The sequence below is a fragment of the Wyeomyia smithii genome, chromosome 3 (assembly GCF_029784165.1).
Source record: "Wyeomyia smithii strain HCP4-BCI-WySm-NY-G18 chromosome 3, ASM2978416v1, whole genome shotgun sequence".
NCBI lineage: Eukaryota > Metazoa > Arthropoda > Insecta > Diptera > Culicidae > Wyeomyia > Wyeomyia smithii.
Genome location: NC_073696.1, coordinates 263,025,194 through 263,044,915, shown reverse-complemented (window position 1 = coordinate 263,044,915; position 19,722 = coordinate 263,025,194). Strand labels below are relative to the sequence as shown.

The 19,722-nt window shown below is 41.1% G+C and overlaps 2 protein-coding genes across 4 annotated transcripts in view; both read left to right on the top strand.

The window, feature by feature from the left end:
• The first annotated feature begins 4,511 nt into the window (after positions 1-4,511).
• LOC129730617 (uncharacterized) lies at positions 4,512-17,107 on the top strand. 2 transcript variants are annotated; one of them, XM_055690088.1, is made up of 4 exons: positions 4,512-4,678; positions 4,782-5,023; positions 5,221-5,335; positions 17,001-17,107. In XM_055690088.1, exons 1-4 carry the CDS (start codon positions 4,544-4,546, stop codon positions 17,037-17,039), a joined length of 531 nt encoding a protein of 176 aa, XP_055546063.1. In that variant the 5' UTR covers positions 4,512-4,543; the 3' UTR covers positions 17,040-17,107. The 2 variants fall into 2 exon arrangements, with proteins under 2 accessions (XP_055546063.1, XP_055546062.1); XM_055690087.1 differs by lacking the exon at positions 17,001-17,107 and adding an exon at positions 6,405-6,706.
• A 33-nt stretch (positions 17,108-17,140) lies between these two features.
• The window catches only part of LOC129730616 (adipokinetic hormone/corazonin-related peptide receptor variant I), a 153,900-nt gene continuing 151,318 nt past the window's right edge, over positions 17,141-19,722 (top strand). The window contains exon 1 of one of the 2 annotated variants that reach the window (XM_055690085.1): positions 17,141-17,805. In XM_055690085.1, the coding sequence (XP_055546060.1) occupies positions 17,538-17,805 (268 nt within the window). In that variant the 5' untranslated portion in view covers positions 17,141-17,537. The remainder of the gene's footprint in view (positions 17,806-19,722) is intronic. The other variant, XM_055690086.1, reaches the window with a different exon arrangement.

Here is a 19,722-nt window from a genome sequence, read left to right as displayed (position 1 = left end):
TCAAGCAAGTAAAATCAAATTAAGCAGGTGAATGTTTTTAGATGTAACAAACATGTCCATAATGTTTCGACACCCTTCCTTTTTCTGGCATGTCTCCAAATACCATTTCGAAGTCCAAGATGGCGACTTCCCGTTTCTGAAAAATGCACTGAAGCCACAAATCACCTCAGACAACATTTCGAATTGTAAAATGGCGTCTTCCGGTGTCTGGAAACAGCCGAAAATGACCAAATACAACCCAATATGAGTGTTTCTTTAACCAGATTGACGCTCAGAGGCCAGAAATTGTTTACAAATGCCATTTTGAAATCCAAGATGGCGACTTCCGGTTTCTGAAAAATAGCGGCAAATGACCAAATACCACCCAATATGGGTATTTCCGGGATTTTTATGACGCACTGAAGCCACAAATCGACCTCAAACAACAATTTGAGTTATAAGATGGTAACTTTCGGTAACTGGAAAACAGCCGAAAATGACCAAATACCACCCAGTATAAATGTTTCTTCAACTAGATTGACGCTCCGAGGCCACAATTGTCTCCTAATGCCATTCTGAAATCCAAGATGGCAACTTCCGGTTTCTGAAAAACAGCGGCAAATGACCAAATACCACCCAATAGGCGTCGTACACAAATTACGTAACGCATGAAGGGTGGGGGAGGGGGTATAAGTCTGCGTTACTTATTGTTACAAAGGGGGGAGGGGGGGTAGTTGAGCCCGTTACGTAACTGAGATGTTTGCTCAAAATTGCATATTTGGACGGGGGACAGGTTGTCCAGTGTTACGTAACTTTAGGGGGGGGGGAGTCATATCTAACATAGACGGGGGAGGGGGTCTGAAATCTAGGTTTTTAGCGTTACGTAATTTGTGTACGACGCCATATGGGTATTTCCGGGATTGTTATGATGCACTGAAGCCACAAATCGACCTCAGACAATATTTTGAATTGTAAGATGGCGACTTCCGGTGTCTGGAAACTGCCTAAAGTACTACCCAATCTGAGTATCTCTGGAACGAGAATGAAGCTAAAAATCGACCTCAGACACCATTTTGAATTGTTAGATGACAACTTCTGGGGAACAGCCGAATACTACTACATATGAGTATTTCCGTAATCGAAATAATGTATAGAAGCCAAGCATTGACCCTGGACACCATCTTGAATTCGGAGATGACCACTTTCAGTTTCTGAAAAACAACGAAAATAACTGAATACCACCCAATATGAGTATTTCCGGAATAGAGGTGATGTACCGAAGGCAAAAGACGAGGATGTTGTCATTCCGATAAAACCAATAATTTCAAACAATATAAACAAATCGTAAGAAATAAATGAATTTGGAATGTTGAAAATTATTAAATTAAACACAAAAATAGGCGGGACGAAGTTTGCCGGGTCAGCTAGTAACCTGATAATTGTCAATTGAAAATTACTTTGTCAGGCTCTGCTCATGACTGCTAAACAAAACACGGGCACGCAGTTGGCGCAAAAAATGCATCGGAGCACTCCACAAGCATGGTACGGTATTCTATCCATACCTCAACGTCACGTCTATGCAAAATGGCGCTAACGTCACTTCTTATTTTTGATATTTCTCAGCTATTTTTCAATATTTTAAAAAACGGCAACAAGCATCTTGAAATGGGCAACTTATAATAGTAATACATGAAAAAAAGAAATTTGAAAATTTGACGCTCACGTCAAAATCTCAGCCCCAGCACCGAGATCTAGCAACCCTGTCGACAATATTTTAACGAGTTAAGCCGTGAATTTTCTACTTCCTGTCCGTGCTCGAATTTCACCAGAATTTTGTAAGATAATTTATTGAAACTTTGATCGATTGTTTGCACCGCAGACGCATGCAGAGAGTAGCAATTCGAGTGCTATTTAGCTGAGCTGAGAACCACAAAATTGTATGGAAAACAGCATCATCCAGTTTCACCTCAAGTAACGAATTTGTTACCAAAAGGAGAATTTTTCGTTGTTGCTGTTAAAGTGACATGGAAAAGTTCTACGTGTAAACAAACACTCAGTATCAAACCACCCGAGACCAATCGAACTGTTTCACTGACCGCGTAATGGATGTTCTTCCACTGCCCGTTCAGATCCACTTCCACTATCCGAGTGTACTCTGTGGCAACTACTTCCATTGATAGCCTCAGGGTGTTTGGCATATTTTCCTTTTTGATACTGATTTAAATACGTTCAACAATCGGGCCCGAATCTTGCCCACCACGAGGTAGTGATCTGAATCGATGTGGTCAAGCTGGGAGCAAGCCCCTCCATTGGGGGGCTCTAGGTGTGCTTCCGAATGTTGCGACATGCGAGATAGGTTCTACAGATGACCGCAGAGAGATTCACTGGCCTCAAGCCGTTGTCGTTAGTGGTAGAGTGGAGGCTTTACCTATTAATAATGGGGCGAAATGGCGCGCGTGTCGGTTCGAGTAGAGTTCTAACATGAGGAGTGCCAAGTTTTCGATTGTTGTCCTTTTTCGTTTGCCTGGGTCTATACCGATTCTTCCGATTCACATTACTCTCTGGATTGTTCGTAGTATATTTGTTCTAGCACGTTGTCTCCTAGGGCTGCGATACCTAGTCTCGCGACGGGGCTGCCAAGGAGGACAGCTCCCCATTGCCTGTCAGCAATCAGCATACGACCAAGTTCCCACCGGTTCGCCGATCTTCCTTGGTTGGTTCAATTCTCTATGGCTTGTAAAAAAGAATGTCTCAAATGCAGGAACACACGCAGTAAAAACCGTGCAAAAATATAATTTTGCACAAATCACAATTTTTAAGTACCATTATGAAACATTTATTGGTCGTCAAACTTCAAGTAGGGTATCGGCTCTATTATTGTCAGGTTTTACCTATTATTGTCCGGGGGGTTAGTAAGGTCATAGGGAATTAATCTTTTGCAAAGAGGTGCTCTGCTTTATGAAGAACCATTATGTAAGAAATTAACGATCTTGGACGCCATTTACCCCTTGACGATAATAGGTTAAACTTAACGAGAATAGAGCAGATACCATACCTATTCCCTTTTTCGAAAATATTTAAATTAAAAAAAAAAACTAGCTAATAAAAGAGAATTGCATCAGCAACTAGCAAGAACTAAGAACAAATCGACATTATTATCTGTAACTTCGCTTTCGAGTTTTGCCCCTGGAACGAGATGCCGCACTAGAAGTGCCATATATGACCGCACTTTCCGAACTATTCCATGTCGTTTGCGACTCCGATAATGAGAAACTTTTCACTAACCAAGCGTCTTGTTTACTATCGTAGGAACTAAGCATGCTTAGCGACATAACCTCTTTTATAGTGCTAAAGTTTGTCTGTTGATCTGAAATTAATTGCACTAGACACTTAAGAACAAAGTTTCGCGCGTAGTATAAATTTTTGTGGCTTTCCGAAGGTTTCCTACTTTGAGATTAGTTTTTCGCGATTTCAGCTGTTGAGAAGCAATTGAATTGAAACAAGACGTAAACCACATTTAAATTTTCTCTCGAATATTGGAAGACTCTTATTTGAATTTTTTAGTAGAAGCCAAACACTCTTCACTCTAATATTTTATACGAGCAGCCACTCCACAGGGATAAGAATTTCATATCAGCCACTCGAGACAACGACATTCCAGTTGACGGGTATGGGAAAAATTTCAACCCAATACACCTTTAACCGAACTCTTCATGGATTCGACAAGCGACGACGATTCTCACGTTCCAAAATAGCGTCCCCATCCTCCGTTGTACATTCGTCGCGTAAAACCTGCGGCTAATGTCTGGTGAATTGAGTTTTCTCATCTAAAAGTTCTCTACTAAGAACACGTAAATACCCACCTAAATGGGAAACCTCTTCGCCGTTGTGGCTATACGTGTATTCCGCTGCGAACGTGACCGGATGCTGCGGTTAGAGCAACGTCTCACCTTCAGCTCACGTTTTATCACTTGAGACTTTCTGCGGCCCCGATGAGTGGTTCGGTCTGGTTAGTTTTGTTTATCGAAAAAGTAGTTCCCGTTAGTTCTGCGGTTGCAGAAATGATGTAATAATCAGGGAGATTTGTTTTCGGATGCTTCGAGTGCTATTTGGTTTAACGATTTTATGGGGGCTCTAAGCTAAACAATAGAAAATTCGGTTAGTAATATAACGCGAGTGGTTTATATGCTTGAGAACCACGCGTAAAAGTCAGCCAGAATAAGGATGGTGAAGCAGATTTTGGTTACTTTTTTACCCTCCCCCCCATTCATACATAAAATGATCTCTTACCGGTTTTAATGGCGGTAAATAGCAGTATAAAAGTAAAAAATGGTCGGGAGCTCGATTAATAAATTTAGTTAATTTAATAAATCCAATAATTTCAATCTATTGATAAAGTTATATCATAATTCTTTCGAAAAACCCCTCCGCCTCTTAATGACAGTGTAATTTAAGAATGGTCCCTATACCAGAATCAAAGCAACAGCAGACTTAACCTTTTAGCAAGTCATTTTCACCTCTTTCAAATTTCATAACTTGTTACTCTTTTTATCCTACCGTAGAAATGAATTTTTCCAAACTGGATCACCTGGCGGACCGGTTGTTGGCTGAACTTGAGACTGACCTTGAACCTGCCTTCAAACGGCAGTCGGAAGTCGTTCTCCGACACGATACTGTTGTGCACCACAACCAGGACTGGGTAACATATGCTGGAGAATGCGAGTCAGAAGTCACATAGGTTATTAATGGGTTTCCTTTTCTCCGTTTGCCTCATATGATGCCAAACCGTTTCGGATTGAAAGTGTGTAGCCTTACAGCGCCATCTAGAGCTAGTGCAGAGTCAACAATCAATGCTGCAGGATCACGAACGTTTGCTCGAGCGGCAGTTTGCCGCGTTGGAACAATCAATCAGCACTTTGGAGCAGTGTCCTCGCCAAGCGTGGCCGTGGTGCGTCGGTGGAGCTGCCAACTCCAGTCGTACTAGCCGTGGTGGCAGCAACACCAAATCCCCTTTGGCGGGTTTATTCAACGAGCGGAACGAACTGTGAGTAAAGTTTTTCGTTTTGTTATACTGTCAGTATATTCTGTGCTCAAATTGATGATAGTTTGAACAACTAAGTTGCAGTCAGTGACAAATCGACTAAGGTTTCTATGGACTGTTGAAAGCAGCATGATTTTATATAAACTGACTTAATTTTTGATTAGTATGAACTCATTATATGGCAAATAAACCGCTTTCAGTTATCAACGTTTGCTCAAGCTTCCCACCGAAATGAACCGTTTCGAGCACGAGCTGCTGCCAAACGTGGAACGGCTGCGGGGTGAGATTGACGATGTTCGAACTGGCTACGAAAAGGTAAACCGGCTGCTATTCATCCTCTGCTCTTTGATCTGCTTAATTATATGCTTATATTGATTGTAACCGTTGAGAGTCGGTGGAATGTACAATAAGTACAAACTGGTATTGGCTGATTGTCATCCCCAGTTTTTGCGGATTTTTTCAATAAGCTTGAATTATCCTGTTCGTCCGTGGAGAGGTGTGAAAAAATTAAATTCTGGTCAATATTATTACATACTGAAGTGGTGATATCGAGTTAAGTATCTGCGAGAAATATTGAAATTTATTTTATTGTGGTCTCTTTTGGGTCGTTTGAAATGGGCTCAAGAGGTTTAAATTAAATTAAATCCACGGTTGTTTGCAGTGAAGAGTGACTGGTCACTGCCCTGCATTATATTATACGGAAGTAAACAAAGAAAATCGTGAAAAAAAAGAAATACTAAGCAGTATTTTTGAAATATAAATATTCTATTTGTCACTTTCAAAAACAGAAAGATTTTAGAATACAGAAGGTTGGGATAAACTGAATTAAAAAGAGGGTTCGACATTGACATGACATTGAAAAAATTGTAATAAAAAGGCATAAAAATATGTTGAAAATGGAAATTTAAAGTAAAATTGATTCAGATTAAAGTAAGTTCAGGAAAAAATTAGTGTAACCTTCTATCCCATGTTTCATAAAGTATTTATGCTCCGTATGATGCTGAATAGACGTTTCAAAGTTTTCGGCTTTTATCATATCTTTATTATAACAATCAATTACAATCCTACCATTTTATACACCCTTATGTTTCTGATGTGAAAAAGTTGCCCAAAAACTTATCAGATCTAATTAGTGAACCACAGATTTTACGAGAAGAATGGCTTCTTTGATGATAAGCAATAAATTATGATTGTACGTAACTCACAGCTGCCGATGGAGTCATTTCCTATTCCAGTGAATAATGTGTCCTATCTTATATCGCATGCCTCTATCACCTAAATAGATTCCCTTCCCAATCTCTGCGGACCGTTCGTTCGCAAGGTTAATGTTCGCAATCCGTTGAAACCATAACCACAGTCACAACCCTTCTGTGTCATTTCACAGCGGTGCCCAATCGTGGGTGTAATGGCCGCCCTCACGGAGCTGCTGCTGTCAGTGGAAAGACAGCTGGATACCATCGATGGGATGCTGATAGCGAACAGGGATCGGCTTAGCGAGTGCGGCATGGGTAGAGAACAGTCGATGCCCTCGTTTTTTATGGCACTCTTCGGCAAACATGATAATCAGGCAGTTGGTGGTGATAAGAGGCGATGAAATGCTGACCGAGTTTTGGACTTGACTTCGGCCTTCTTTTACGCGAGGGGCGTGTTTCAGTGTTGAAAATTATAATGAGGGCACGGTGATGAGTGAGCGGAATTTAAACATTTGGGCATTAATTAGAAAAAAATGCGGTCAATGTATCAAAATCATCTAGAAAATAGGAGACAATAAAAGCAAAATTGTTCGTTGTCCATAACATACCATGCGCTTCCATTCTAATGCATCTGGTGGAGGCGTTGGGTGCTATGCTATATATTGTTCGCTAACGTTTGTCTCCTGCTCGTTTTAGACTTTTATTTTCTTCTTTTTGCATGTTACTTGGTCATTTCCTTACTCATATTTCTAGCGAGAACAAGAACAAAAATGCCTTGGTTCGAAATGAACAGGATGTAGATCGATTGTCATGCGATACTGTTTGTCCCAGTTGAGGTGAAAAACAGCATTAAAGTGAGAACGTGTGCATTGTTTTATCTACCTTGTATGCTCTTTGGATTCCAACATTACTTTTATATATTGAGATTAGTGCGCGGCAAAGGGGTAGTAAATTGTGTAAATGAAACATTAATTTGGCCTAAGCTAAATAACATTCACAGAGACGGTAGATAAAAATGGGTAATATATAGCACAACGTTTCGCTATGATGGGCTCGGTGTTGAATTTACATTCCGATTCTGCTTGACCTGCCTCCCAAGAGGGAACATTTAGTCGTGCAGCAGTGAATATCACTGAATGGATTTGTAAAGGCTCTTGGTCACGTAATCTAGAGCCATTGAAGCACCGTAAATTTGGGTCAGTTTACCTTCATCAACATAATTTTGCCGTCTCATTTGTTTGGTTGTGTTGTTTTTTCAATGCTTTGCGAAAGTAACTTTTCCTTAATAGTTTTCGGACACGATTAAGTTGATTAATTATCGCTCTTAATCAATAAATCCGCTGTAGGACTGACACTGAAGGGTGTGTTTTGTTTTGATACAGGATTATCGCTATGAGTTCATTGCCAGTGGTGATTAATATAGGGCCAGTAGTTTTACGCCATAATTACCGACAGTTTTTCAACAACCATCACATATGAAATCACTTCAACAATAACTGCCATTTATTGGCGATATAATTCTGGTAATATATGGATATTCTTTCGACACTAACTTTCTACCTAGCTACCTCCATATCCGGAGGTTTAATCACCTCGTCTTAGAACTTAATAGAGAATTTACTGACCGAGAAAAAAATGAGACGTCATTCAGAAATTGAATTAGACATATTTTGACATCTAAGTCTAATATTAGGATGAAAGGTAAATAGTTTAGAAAGAAGTTGTGTCAAGAAAACGAAATAAAAAACGAACTATTATGAATAAAATATAAAAAGTGCTGCTCCGAAAAAATAATAAATTGTGTGAAAAAAAATTTAAAACTGAGATAACCAGAACTAGCGTTTTTCTCCTGACTTAAGATAAAACGAGAGACTTAGAAAAAAATATAGACTGATGAGCCTGAACGTTATGACCCCGTCCGATTTTTACAAAGATTGATCCTGGTGACTTTATAGGCTCAAAAGAGCTTAGTGCCCAGTTGATACAAGTCTGCGTGAACAGTTGACGAGTGAGCATTGCGTGAGTGAGTAACGTGAAGTCGTTTGTGCTTATCCGAGGTTCTGGAGCTCTACAACGCTCTATCTGGAGGTCGAGCCAGCAAAGTGGATGTTCATAAGATCCTCCAACGTTTCGTTGGTGGTGACAGTCAATCTACCATCACCTTTTTTCAATTGCTTAAGACGATTCATATGCTCTTTGGACATCGTTTATTGTATAAACATCATCTGACTAAACATGGTCTTAATGATCTAATGTAAAATATAATAAATATCACAAGCTGGCAGCTTGAAGCTGCTACGAATACGCTGACGGAAGGTTTTTATTGAAACATTGAAATCTAGTGGTACACGTCTGCCTAAGCAACACACACTGTTGCAATGAAGCAAATGCAACTCTCAATGCAGCATTCACGATTCAGAACAATACCGTCGATGTGTGTCTTCAAACGTCGATGTAAGATAACACAAAATGGTTCAGTAGGCACAATTTGGTGAAGTAGCTAAATTTCAATTCGTCCGCATAGATCAGCACACACTCGATTGGTAGAATCAAGAATCAGTGGAGAACAGAGCGAATAAAACTGGTCCTAAATAGCTTCCTTGAGAAACACCACGCTGCGGACTGGATGTTGTCATTTCAGCTGACCCTACAGGGTGAGGAAAAATTATCTGTGTTCAATGTTTCAGTCATAACTTCATTCTTTCAATATTAAACAACAACATATTTATACAAAATCTAGATACATGGTTTGTAATAATGACATCATGGACTCGAAATGTCCACCCTTAGCTTCAACGCACGCCTTCAATCGTTTAGGAAAATTATCGACGATGGACGATAGTTCTTCCACAGATATGGCATCCCTGTCTGAGGTTAGACTAGCCTTTAAATGATCCGATGATTTGTGTGGTTTAGTACAGGCTCTGGATTCAAGAATAGATCAAACGGAATAGTCCATTGCATTTAAATCAGGAGAGTTTAAAGGCCATTCAGTTAAATATCTCAGAAAAAGTCTGCTACGGAGTTTCAGTGTTTGATTCGCTCCATGCGATAGAGCTCAATCTTGTTGAAATGTCCATTTGGGTTTACTGAATTGTACACGTCCCAAGGTGCCACTGTGTGGGTTTAAAACTTTTGGTGAACAACTCACTTACCTTACCAATCAGACGAGAGCCGTGATGGCTCGTGCTGTATCAAGAATTTGTCGCCATGTTGTTCGGTTTTGGGCTGTGTTTCGGCAGTTCCCCAGGCGTCTCATCCCCCACAAGTCTCCTTCGATCTGATCGAGCCATCGTGCACGCCGCGCCCCTCTATTTCTGGTGCCGGTAGGCTTGCTGAAGAGAAGTGATTTCACAGGGTTGTCATCCGACATCCTTACGACGTGACCGGCCCACCGCAACCTATTGACTTTCGCCAGGTGTGCAATGGGATTCTCTCCAAGCAGCGCGTGCAGTTCATGGTTCATGCGCCGTCGCCATTCCCCGTCGTCCGTCTGTACTCCACTGTAGATAGTCCACAGCACCTACCGTTCGAAAACTCCAAGAGCGTTAAGGTCCTCCGCGAGAAGCGTTGTTGTCTCGATCCCGTAGAGGACTACCGGTCTTATCAGGGTTTTGTACCTTGCGAAAATCGTGCCCCTCGTGTCGCCCTCCAGATCACACCCTCAAGGGCGATGTTCATGGATATCAGGGACTGGTACTCAGTCACCCGCTGCTGGTGTTCCTAGGTCAGTTCCTGCTCCGCTTCTGTTTACTGTTTCGCCATTCTGGTGTCCATCAAAGTACTTCTTCCACCTGTCGACCACCTCGCTGGCATCCGTGAGAAGGTTCCCATCCGCGTCGTTGCACATGTCGGCTTGCGGCACATAGCCTCTGCGCGACTGGTTTACCTTCTCATAGAACTTCCGCGTTTCACTGGCACGGTACAGCTGCTCCAGCTCCTCATGTTCACGATCCTCTTGCTGGCGCTTCTTTCGTCTGAGAATCGAGGTCATGTCGTTCCGTGCCCGTTCGTAATTGGCCTTGTTCTCTCTCGTTGACCTGCCCAGGTATATCGCCCAGGTCCGGTTTTTCTCATTCACCTCTGCCTCGCACTCCCCGTCATACCAGTCGTTTCTGTCACTCGGTGCTTCCACTCCTAGTGTCGCCGTTGCGGTGTCCCCGATAGCTGTGCGAATGCTGCACCAGTCGTCTTCGAGAGGCAATGCGCCCAGCCCCTCCGCCGGGGGTAGCACCGCTTCAAGCTGTTGCGCGTATTCCTCCGTAGTCTGGGAGTTCCGGAGCTGCTTAATGTTGAGCCGCGGGGTTCGGCGGTGTCTCGCGTGGTATACGGTCGACAGTTTTGAGCGCAATATGTTTGAGAAGAACCGGCCGTCCATGAGAACATGGTCAATTTGATTTGCTGTACGTTGGTCAGGTGATCTCCAGGTGGTTTTGTGGATGTCCTTACGGGGAAAGAAGGTACTTCGGACTGACAGTCCTCGGGAAGCTGCGAAGTTGTCGTATCGCTGGCCGTTGTCGTTCGTCACGGTGTGCAGGCTATGCGGGCCGATCACCGGCTTGTACATTTCTTCCCTGCCGATCTGCGCGTTCATGTCCCCGATGACGATCTTGATGTCTCTATACGAGCAGCTATCGTAGAGTTTCTCCAGCTGTGCGTAGAACTCTTCTTTCTCTACATCGGGTCTTCCTTCGTGAGGGCAGTGCACATTGAGGATAGTGTAGTTGTAGAACCGGCTTTTATTCTCAACAAACACAACCTGTCGCTGATCGCCTGCCACTTGATCACACGACTCTGTATCCTGCCCAGCACTCTAAAGCCGGTACCCAGATCATTGGTTGTGCCGCCGCTCTGGTAGTACTGTGCCCTGCGGCCACTAATCCTCCGTACCTTCCTCCTTTCCGGTAAAGCTCCTGGAGCGCAACGATGTCGAAGTGGCGGGGATCTAGCTGATCCAGCGTCGTCCTTATTTCGTCGCCTAGGTCGTTGCCAATTGTTCCGGTCCGTATTCAATTCTTGGTTGTTCGTAGTATTTCAATGTTTTGGCATGATGCTTTACTAGGGCTGCGGATGCCTAGTCTCGCGACGGGGCTGCCGTCTTGGGTGTAGCTTGCGAGACTCCGCATTTCATAATTCAGCCGTCCGCTCCGGATCAAACGCTGTTTGAGCCGCCCCTAACATGGGGAACAGACGCTCGGACAAGCTGCCCTCCTAGGAGAGCAGCTCCCCCTTCCCTGTCAGCATACGACCAAGTTCCCACCGATTCACCGATCTTCCCTTGGTTGCTCGTATCCCAGTCGGTACCACCTGGAGGTAGGGATAGGAGTTACTGGGCATTATGCTTTGGACCACATTGGGGTCTATTTTATGCCAACTAGTACGGGTGTACTGTTGGTACGCACTGCCCAGCCGTGAACAAATTGATTGATTTTCACACCCTTTTCAAAGAATATTAAGGGAGTTCCTCCAGTAGCCGTAATTCCCGCCCAAACCATCACCGAAACTGGATGATGCGTTTAGTCAAAAGCTGACGGTCATTTTGGTGGTTATGAAACTGCTCCACAGTGAAAATATTCTCATCGGTGAATAAAATTGTGCGATGGCGTCCATCGATAAATTCTTTCACAGAATTTTCGAATTTCGGTACCGATTTTTTTCATCCTGTTAAGATTAATTCATCCAGGTTAAGATTTTCTGAAAATTTGTAACAACGTAATCCTCAATCCTTGTAAAGAATAGTTCGTACAGATTTCGGGTCAATTTTAAATGATTTTGCCATTTTTCGAATTGACCTTCTAGAATCACGGTTAATCCGGTGACGAATAATTATACGGTTCCCAGGGGTCCTAGAAGTTCTTTTTCCGCCTCTTCCCGAACGGTCCTCTAAATTTCCCAGCTCATTGTACCGTTTTATAGCGTCTCTAATGGTTTGTATAGGCATTTTTAACATACTAACGATACTTACTGGTCGCTTTCTTTGTTTATACACATCGATCATGGGCAGCCCACTGTAACCTGCCGTGTTTCATCAGCTTGACAATATCAGCGTGTTTGTATACTTCGTACAGCTCGTGATTTATGCGCCTGCGCCACACCCCGTTCTCTAGTTTGCCTCCGAGTATTGATCGCAGGATTCTACGCTCGAAGACCCCAAGCGCTCGTCGATCGGCCTCCTTCCACGTCCACGATCATCATGTCCGTAGAGCGCCACCGGGAGGATCAGAGTCCTATAGAGCGCAAATTTCGTACGGATCTGTAGGCTACGGGACCTAAGCTGGCTACGCAATCCGTAATAAGCCCTATTCGCTGCCGCAATCCGCCTCTTCGCCTCGCGGCTCACCCCGTTGTCACATGTCACGAGAGTACCAAGATAAACAAATTCGTCGACCACTTCGAAAGTATCCCCATCCATCTCCACCGCAGCACCAACACCCGTAGAACTACCACGCTCTCTGCCAGCCACCATGTACTTCGTTTTGGCAGTGTTTATGGTGAGTCCAATTCTCGCAGCTTCCCTTTTGAGACCCGTAAAGGCCTGCTCAACTGCTCTACGGTTAACACCAATTATATCAATGTCGTCCACAAAGCTCAGAAGCATGTGAGACTTAGTGATGATGGTGCCGCTTCTTTGCACACCTGTCCTTCGTATTGCACCTTCCAAAGCTATGTTGAAAAGCAAGTTCGAGAGCCCGTCACCTTGTTTCAGACCATCCAACGTCACAAACGCGTCCGAAAATTCGCCCGCTGTCCTGACGCATGATGTGAAACCGTCAAGGGTCACACGTAACAGTTTAATTAGTTTGTTGGGAAACCATGTTCTAGCATTATTCGCCAAAGCTCGTTGCGTTTCACTGTGTCGTACGCCGCCTTAAAGTCTACATGATAGAATTAAAAAGTGAAGTGAAATAAAAGTGTAGTGTAAAATTGAGCGAGTTATGTTTGAACCTCACCATATTCTGAAAGGGGGGTGGGGGGCTTTATCTAGGCTTCCATACAAATGAACAAATATTTCAACAATTTTTCACGGAAAACTGTCTAAAATATCGAAATGATGCCTGGGTCTATGCCGATTGTTCCGGTCCGAATTTACATTGTTTGCTTCCTGTACTGATGATTTTACGGCTGGCTTGTAAGGCCTGCACCAACCGCCTGTCTCGCCGGAGGACCATCGTGTCAGCTTTGCTTAGAGTCCCACGTTGACACCAGGACGTCGATCAGCCGCCCCTAACATGGAGAACAAACGCTGTTTTGAGCCGCGCCGTCTCACAGTGGCCGGAAGCCGGACAAAACTCAAGTTCTAATTATTGATATTTTATATTTTTTTTAAAGTTCTACTGTATTAAAAAACGTGTTTTTCAAATATCAAGACAATTGGATTAAATTTGAATTTTTGAGAGCACTTTGAACGTTGTTAAGTCATGCTATTTCAATGATTTTTTTCGCTCAGAAAGCACATATTGGGGTTTACTTTAACCAGTAAATACTCACCTAATTCTTATTCGAATTCAATGCGATAGGTTGCATTTTGAAGATAAATAATCAGAATTGTATTTCGTGTTGAATGTTTTTATGTAATTCATCATAACTTTTGTAAAATGTTTGAAATACCTATTGAGTGGTCTGAAAAAAAATTTTTTTTTGCGCAAATGTATGCTGTACGATCTCACCCATCGGTTGTCACAGGTCGCATAGTATGCATTTCATAGGAAATTTTCTCTACTTTTCGAATACTAAGGTCCCGTTTTGCCCCTTTCTGCCCCGCTGAACAAAAATTTTAATTGAAAATAAAATAGTTTGAATGAAGGCGCATGGTGATTTGTGAAAGTTACGTTGTTTTACAGAAGTAGTTAGTAGTTTCATTCAATTGTTCTAGAAGAAAATTTACATGAATATTCATTTTTCAAACCAATGCATTAGGTTTTAACATTTGACTCGTCATCGTCAGTATCATCATGACTGAAAATTAATGAATCTTCCACCTTTTATGTGAAAGTGCCTTTCGATTTGTTGTTGTGTCTAAAACTCGGAACTACCGGATCTGACGCAATTAGCAGCTCACGAAACATGTCACCGATAGTTCTTTCACGTGATCCTTTCCAGGCATTTATTTTCTCTTTTTTTCCGGATTGCTATATTCATGCTTTCTTAGGCTCCTTCCGAAAGTTTACCAATGGGATTCGAAGATTATACGATTATTTCACATCCTTGAATTAGTAATATGTGTACTGTTGTTGAACATCCATACAGTTTTACATTATAATGAGCGGTAGCGTTGGACTTAAATTTTGATGCATCAATTCTTTCGCCACTCGAAATCGTTGCTAGCGGCGTCTGAAATCGCTGGATTAAATTTAAATCGATTCCTGTTATCTCCAAAGAAAATTCTGCATTGGAAAAAACGTATTGCTGTAACACCGTTATTGCTATTGCCGAAGCCAGGGTGCGGTTTGTCGACATGTAGACCAAGTTTGACAAAAAATTCTTTTTGAATTCGCTGTTTGATGCTGTTGAGCTGATCGATGTTACCTGTTTACGATGGTGACACGTCACAAATTATGTACTAGCGTATATAGACACTGTATTTTTACTAGTATAAAAACACATAAAACTGGCATACCACCTTTTGACCAGCAATGTTAAACGATAAATTTTTACTTAGACTCAAGTTTTCTAAATCTATTAAATTGGGACCATTTTGCATATTTCAACATATAATATCCTGTATAGTTCGTTTCGAATACACATTTCTCTTAAAATAGTATAGCGTGAAAAAAAACAGAACAGTTAATTAATGGCAGTGGATTTTTTTAAAGCTAATTACACACAACATTGATTTAATATGAATGAATATTCCTTTGTTTTCTACTCACGTATTTTAGTTTAACGTATTTAACATTTTGTTTCATAAATTAATTGAGCGAAAAATGATATCTATTTCAATACTACATGATCTACAACACTACACAATCGGCTAGTTCACATTTTGACAGTTTATACTGGTTTCCTATATTCGCTTCACCAGAAACTAACTATACTGACACCGTACTTATTTCAATCATATTTATAATTAAAATTTTAAATTATAATTTTAAAATAATTCATTATTATTTAAAATTTTGTATTATATATACTATCCTCAGTTTCGCTGATGACTACTGGATCCTCAAACATAACAAAAGATGGGAATATAAATGAATAATGATATACATAAAAAAACTACGACGTAATTTCAGCCATAAGAAAATTTTAATTGCCCTTTAGGGAGATATTCTCCCAACTTTTTGAATTTTTGATACCAGAATTGAATTTTTCATGCGACTCGTGGGGACGTGAGATAGGAACTTGTGAGAACCAGAGCTAAGTCAGTCGTTCCTTCTAGGTTGTCAACTCGCCATTTGAAGCCCCGAAATGATGCACAACAGCCGAAAATCGACTTCCGACGCCATTTTTATCATCAGTGGAGGCTACATAAAATATTCACACTGACAGCCATTTTTTTAGCAACATGAATTTTTTTTGTCATAGTGAATTTTGCATCAGAGTGTCTTATGTTGCGACCTTCGGTTGACTCGCTCTTCAATCCAAGGAAAAAATCTACTGGTTTGTGACCAATAGATTGATTGTTTATGTGCGAGAGGCCGCCGCATCAAACGACGGGTCGGCGGTCGGCTCGGTCTGTGGACACTTTACGGAACTATGGTAATGCCCAAGGGGCCAGAAATTGACTCCACATGGAATTTTTGAATGAATAAAAATCGGCTCCTGGTTTCTGGAAAACAGCTGAAAGTGAATAAAAACCAACCAATATGGTTATTTCCGAAATCTTAATGATTCACAGAAGCCACAAATCGACCATAGATTTCATTTTGAATTCTGAGATGGCGAGTTCCGGTTTTCGAAAAACAGCCAAAAATTGCCGAATACCAATTAATATAGGTATTCCCAATATAAGTATGATGTACAGATGCTAAAAATCGTCTCCACATACCATTTTGAAATCCAAGATAACGACTTCCGGTTTCTGGAAACCAGCTGAAAATGATCAAATATCTCCCAGAATGGTTATTTCTGGAATCAGATTGATGCTCATAGGCCAGAAAATAATACTCTACATTCCGTTTTAAAATACAAAATGACAACTTCCTGTTTCTGGAAAACTGCTGAACATGATCGAATACCACTCAACATGAGTATTATCAGAATTGAAGTGATGTACAGAAGCCAAAATGCGAGTATGTTCTCATTCCGATAAAACCAACCAGAATGTTTAAAATTACTCAAATAAAAAAAGGATGGGACGAAGATTGCCGTGTCAACTAGTATTAGTATAACACTAAGCCTTTAAAACCTTTTGAAATAAAATACAAAAAGTTACTGCTCCAACAAAATGAGAAATGGAAAAGAATTTTCTGCCGTAACGTGCGGTTTTTATGTCTCAAAATCATTACTGTCATGTATCGTTATCACAATTTAAACAACCCCACGCCGCTTGGTTCCCAGTATCACCCACCGAGAATAGGTCGAGCAGATCACGTTACATAGTTGTCATGATCCCGTGATGAGACTGAAAAAGGGAGCCTAATTCAATGACCGTGTACCTTCCCCTGAATAAAGGTACCACAGGCTGGTGAACTTTCTGTGGCGTTGCCATTCAGGCAACAGGTTTTAACTACCGTTCGTTACTAGACGGCAGTCTAGCCACCTTTACTGCGATGTCAGAGATAAAAGCAATAAAAAAGTAATAAAATATTCACTTTAGGAACCGTCAATTGTTGTTTCATTCATAGAACATTTCGGCCGGAGACGATCGGCGCAGGCGCCAATAATGAACATCCGGCGATGAATTTCACCTTACATCATTTCGCTGGTTGAGACCAACCAATCAACCGGCAGGTGGATCTTGAACTTGAAGTTGTCACAGTGGACCTTCAGTCTGACGGTACCTACAATCGCGGCAGCAGCACAAAAAGCAGCTACGGAAATTCCGGTCGACGTTGAAGATTGCGACCGATAGTGATTTGGATCTACGTACAGCAGGATTTCCGTGACTATTTTTAAGGGAACGACGGTTTCATGGAATCGCTATCCGAACGATGGTGATCGTGTTGGCGGAGGTGATGCGGAGTATTTGGTGATGCGCTTTTGGCGGTTTATCGCCCTGGCGAAAAAATGTGCTCAAATGTATGATAGTTTAAATTAAGAAATATCAGTTGCTGTGTTGAATAGAATCTGTTTGAAAAAATTTGCTCAAAAAAAAATTGTGGGTGTTTCTTTCGATGTAATTAAAGTGATCAGTAGTGGATAGAAGTGATATATCATTCGAAATGGATAACTTAGCGCACAGTTACTCGACCGGGGGTCAGGATTTCCCCGGATCGGTTCCCAACCATACCAGTGTAAATCTGCGGCGAGTGGCCCCAGTGCCTGGGGCAACCCATGAAGTGACTGTTTTGCTGACCAACTCTCTTGGATCGATGGTTGGAACTGAGGATACGTTGCATCGAAGTTTGGTCGTTCTGGCGGCTAACAGCAGTGGAATTATGGCCGGTATGGAGGGGACAAACAGCACGGAGCCGGGTATTGTACCACCAGGTAGGTCGCAGTGGTTGGTCGTTGACAACATTTAGCAATTAAAAACAAAGCTTGTTATGTAATTCTAAAATATAAAAAATATGTTAATTCAATTCGTTTAAATCGGTCAGTTAGAAGCTGGTAGAAAGGTTTTATGGTAATTTAATTCCACTTTAGAGGCAAACCAACCTTTTTTCACGCATGAAGTTTTCAAATTTCAAATCACTGAGCTGAACAAATCGCAATCAAAGTTTTTGTTTGATTTTGCACATTGAAACTAAAATGCATAGTAATATATCAGTTTTCTCTCAACTTGACAGCATACAGGAAATTCACCGTATATTATTTCCACATTATTGATTCTTTCGCGTCCAAACAATTTCACGATGTGATATCATGTTTTTGTAAATGGATAGCTTTTTAGATGCAAAACCAGTTCAAACAATCCTTTGCCAAGCGTTTCTGGAGTGATGTCCTTTTAGAGACGAATTCAAAGTTCGTTTAACTATAAACAAATTATAACCATAAAGAGACGAAACCACTAAGAGTTAGTTGTTTAAAATTATAAATACATCAGAAGAGAGTAATTTTGGATTGAAAGTAGATGGATATCGTTTGAACAATGGGATGAAACAGTTTGTTTTTTGGAATATTAGCGCTGGAATAAACATTTTCTGGCATTTTTGACATATCACTTAAGCAGATTTTTAAGCGGAGCGCAGTTTTTACACTTTTTCACCCGCCGCGTTTCCTCCGCGGAAAAAGAGACTATAAAATATGCGGAGTTTTGAACACTTAATATTTTAAACATTTTTGAAATTTTTCGACATTGTTTTCATGTCTGTAATTTTTTTAAAAAATTTGACATCTTTGCTTATTATAATTTACTCTTATTTTTGGCGTCGCAAGTGAAAACGTTGAGCGTTTTCCGAATCCCAGGTTGGTTCATATTTTTCAAATAACTTAATATTTCAAAAAAAAAAAAAAAAAAAAAACAAATAATACCACATATCAATGGTTTCATTCACATGAAGCGGATAAAATCACATTTTCACAAATATGATGTTTCACGAATCGTCGGTATCAGAAGTTGTTCGGTTTTATCATGTTTGATTTTGTTGCTAACTGCCTACTCATTCCGCAGAAATGCGAACTTATTTGACTGTTTTGAAGTTTCGACCACCCGCACAATATCGTTGATTTCCTGAGAATAAACTTTTTTCAGCATTAGACAGAAGCCTAGTGATTAGGAACACAATTCGTTTGCTCTTTCTTCTGATGGATATAGTAAAAAAAAATGTAGGCGTGAATTCAATTGCACCAACATTGGCTAGGTTTCATGTGTTGACTTTTTTTCTGTGACGGTACTTCGACGGGAGAAACGCGGAGGCGTTTCCAATCACGGCCAAATACAAGCCACCGATTTTCCGACAGGATATGTCGTTTACTTCCGAATCAGGTTGTTTATCACAGTTCCACGAAAAACCCCGTTAACATAATTTTCGATTGAATTTTTTTTTTATGAATGCCTCAAACAGATATGGACGTTTATCCCTAGAACTGTCACTGAAGACGGAATGAACATTGAAAAAGCGAGCGTCTCACAATGATGTTGATTCCAAGAATGAATCGCGAAGGTTTTTCTTTCCCGATGAGCTAGAATTCAATTAAAGACAGCCGCTTGAAACTCACAAACGAAAGACCATTTCTGCTGTGGTGAATCGTTTAACAGAAACCCAACGATAATTTAATTTCAAGAAAAAAACTGATAAAAGAGCCCATGAATCGAAATGCTTTTCTATTGACAAATGGGTTGATAGGCGGTTAACAAACATTGGAGCAGTCACCGACAACTCATTCGACTGATTCAATATTGCAGTCCGTAGTAAAATAAAAACGACTAGCATAAGCAATTATGCGTTCTTTATCGAGTCTCTT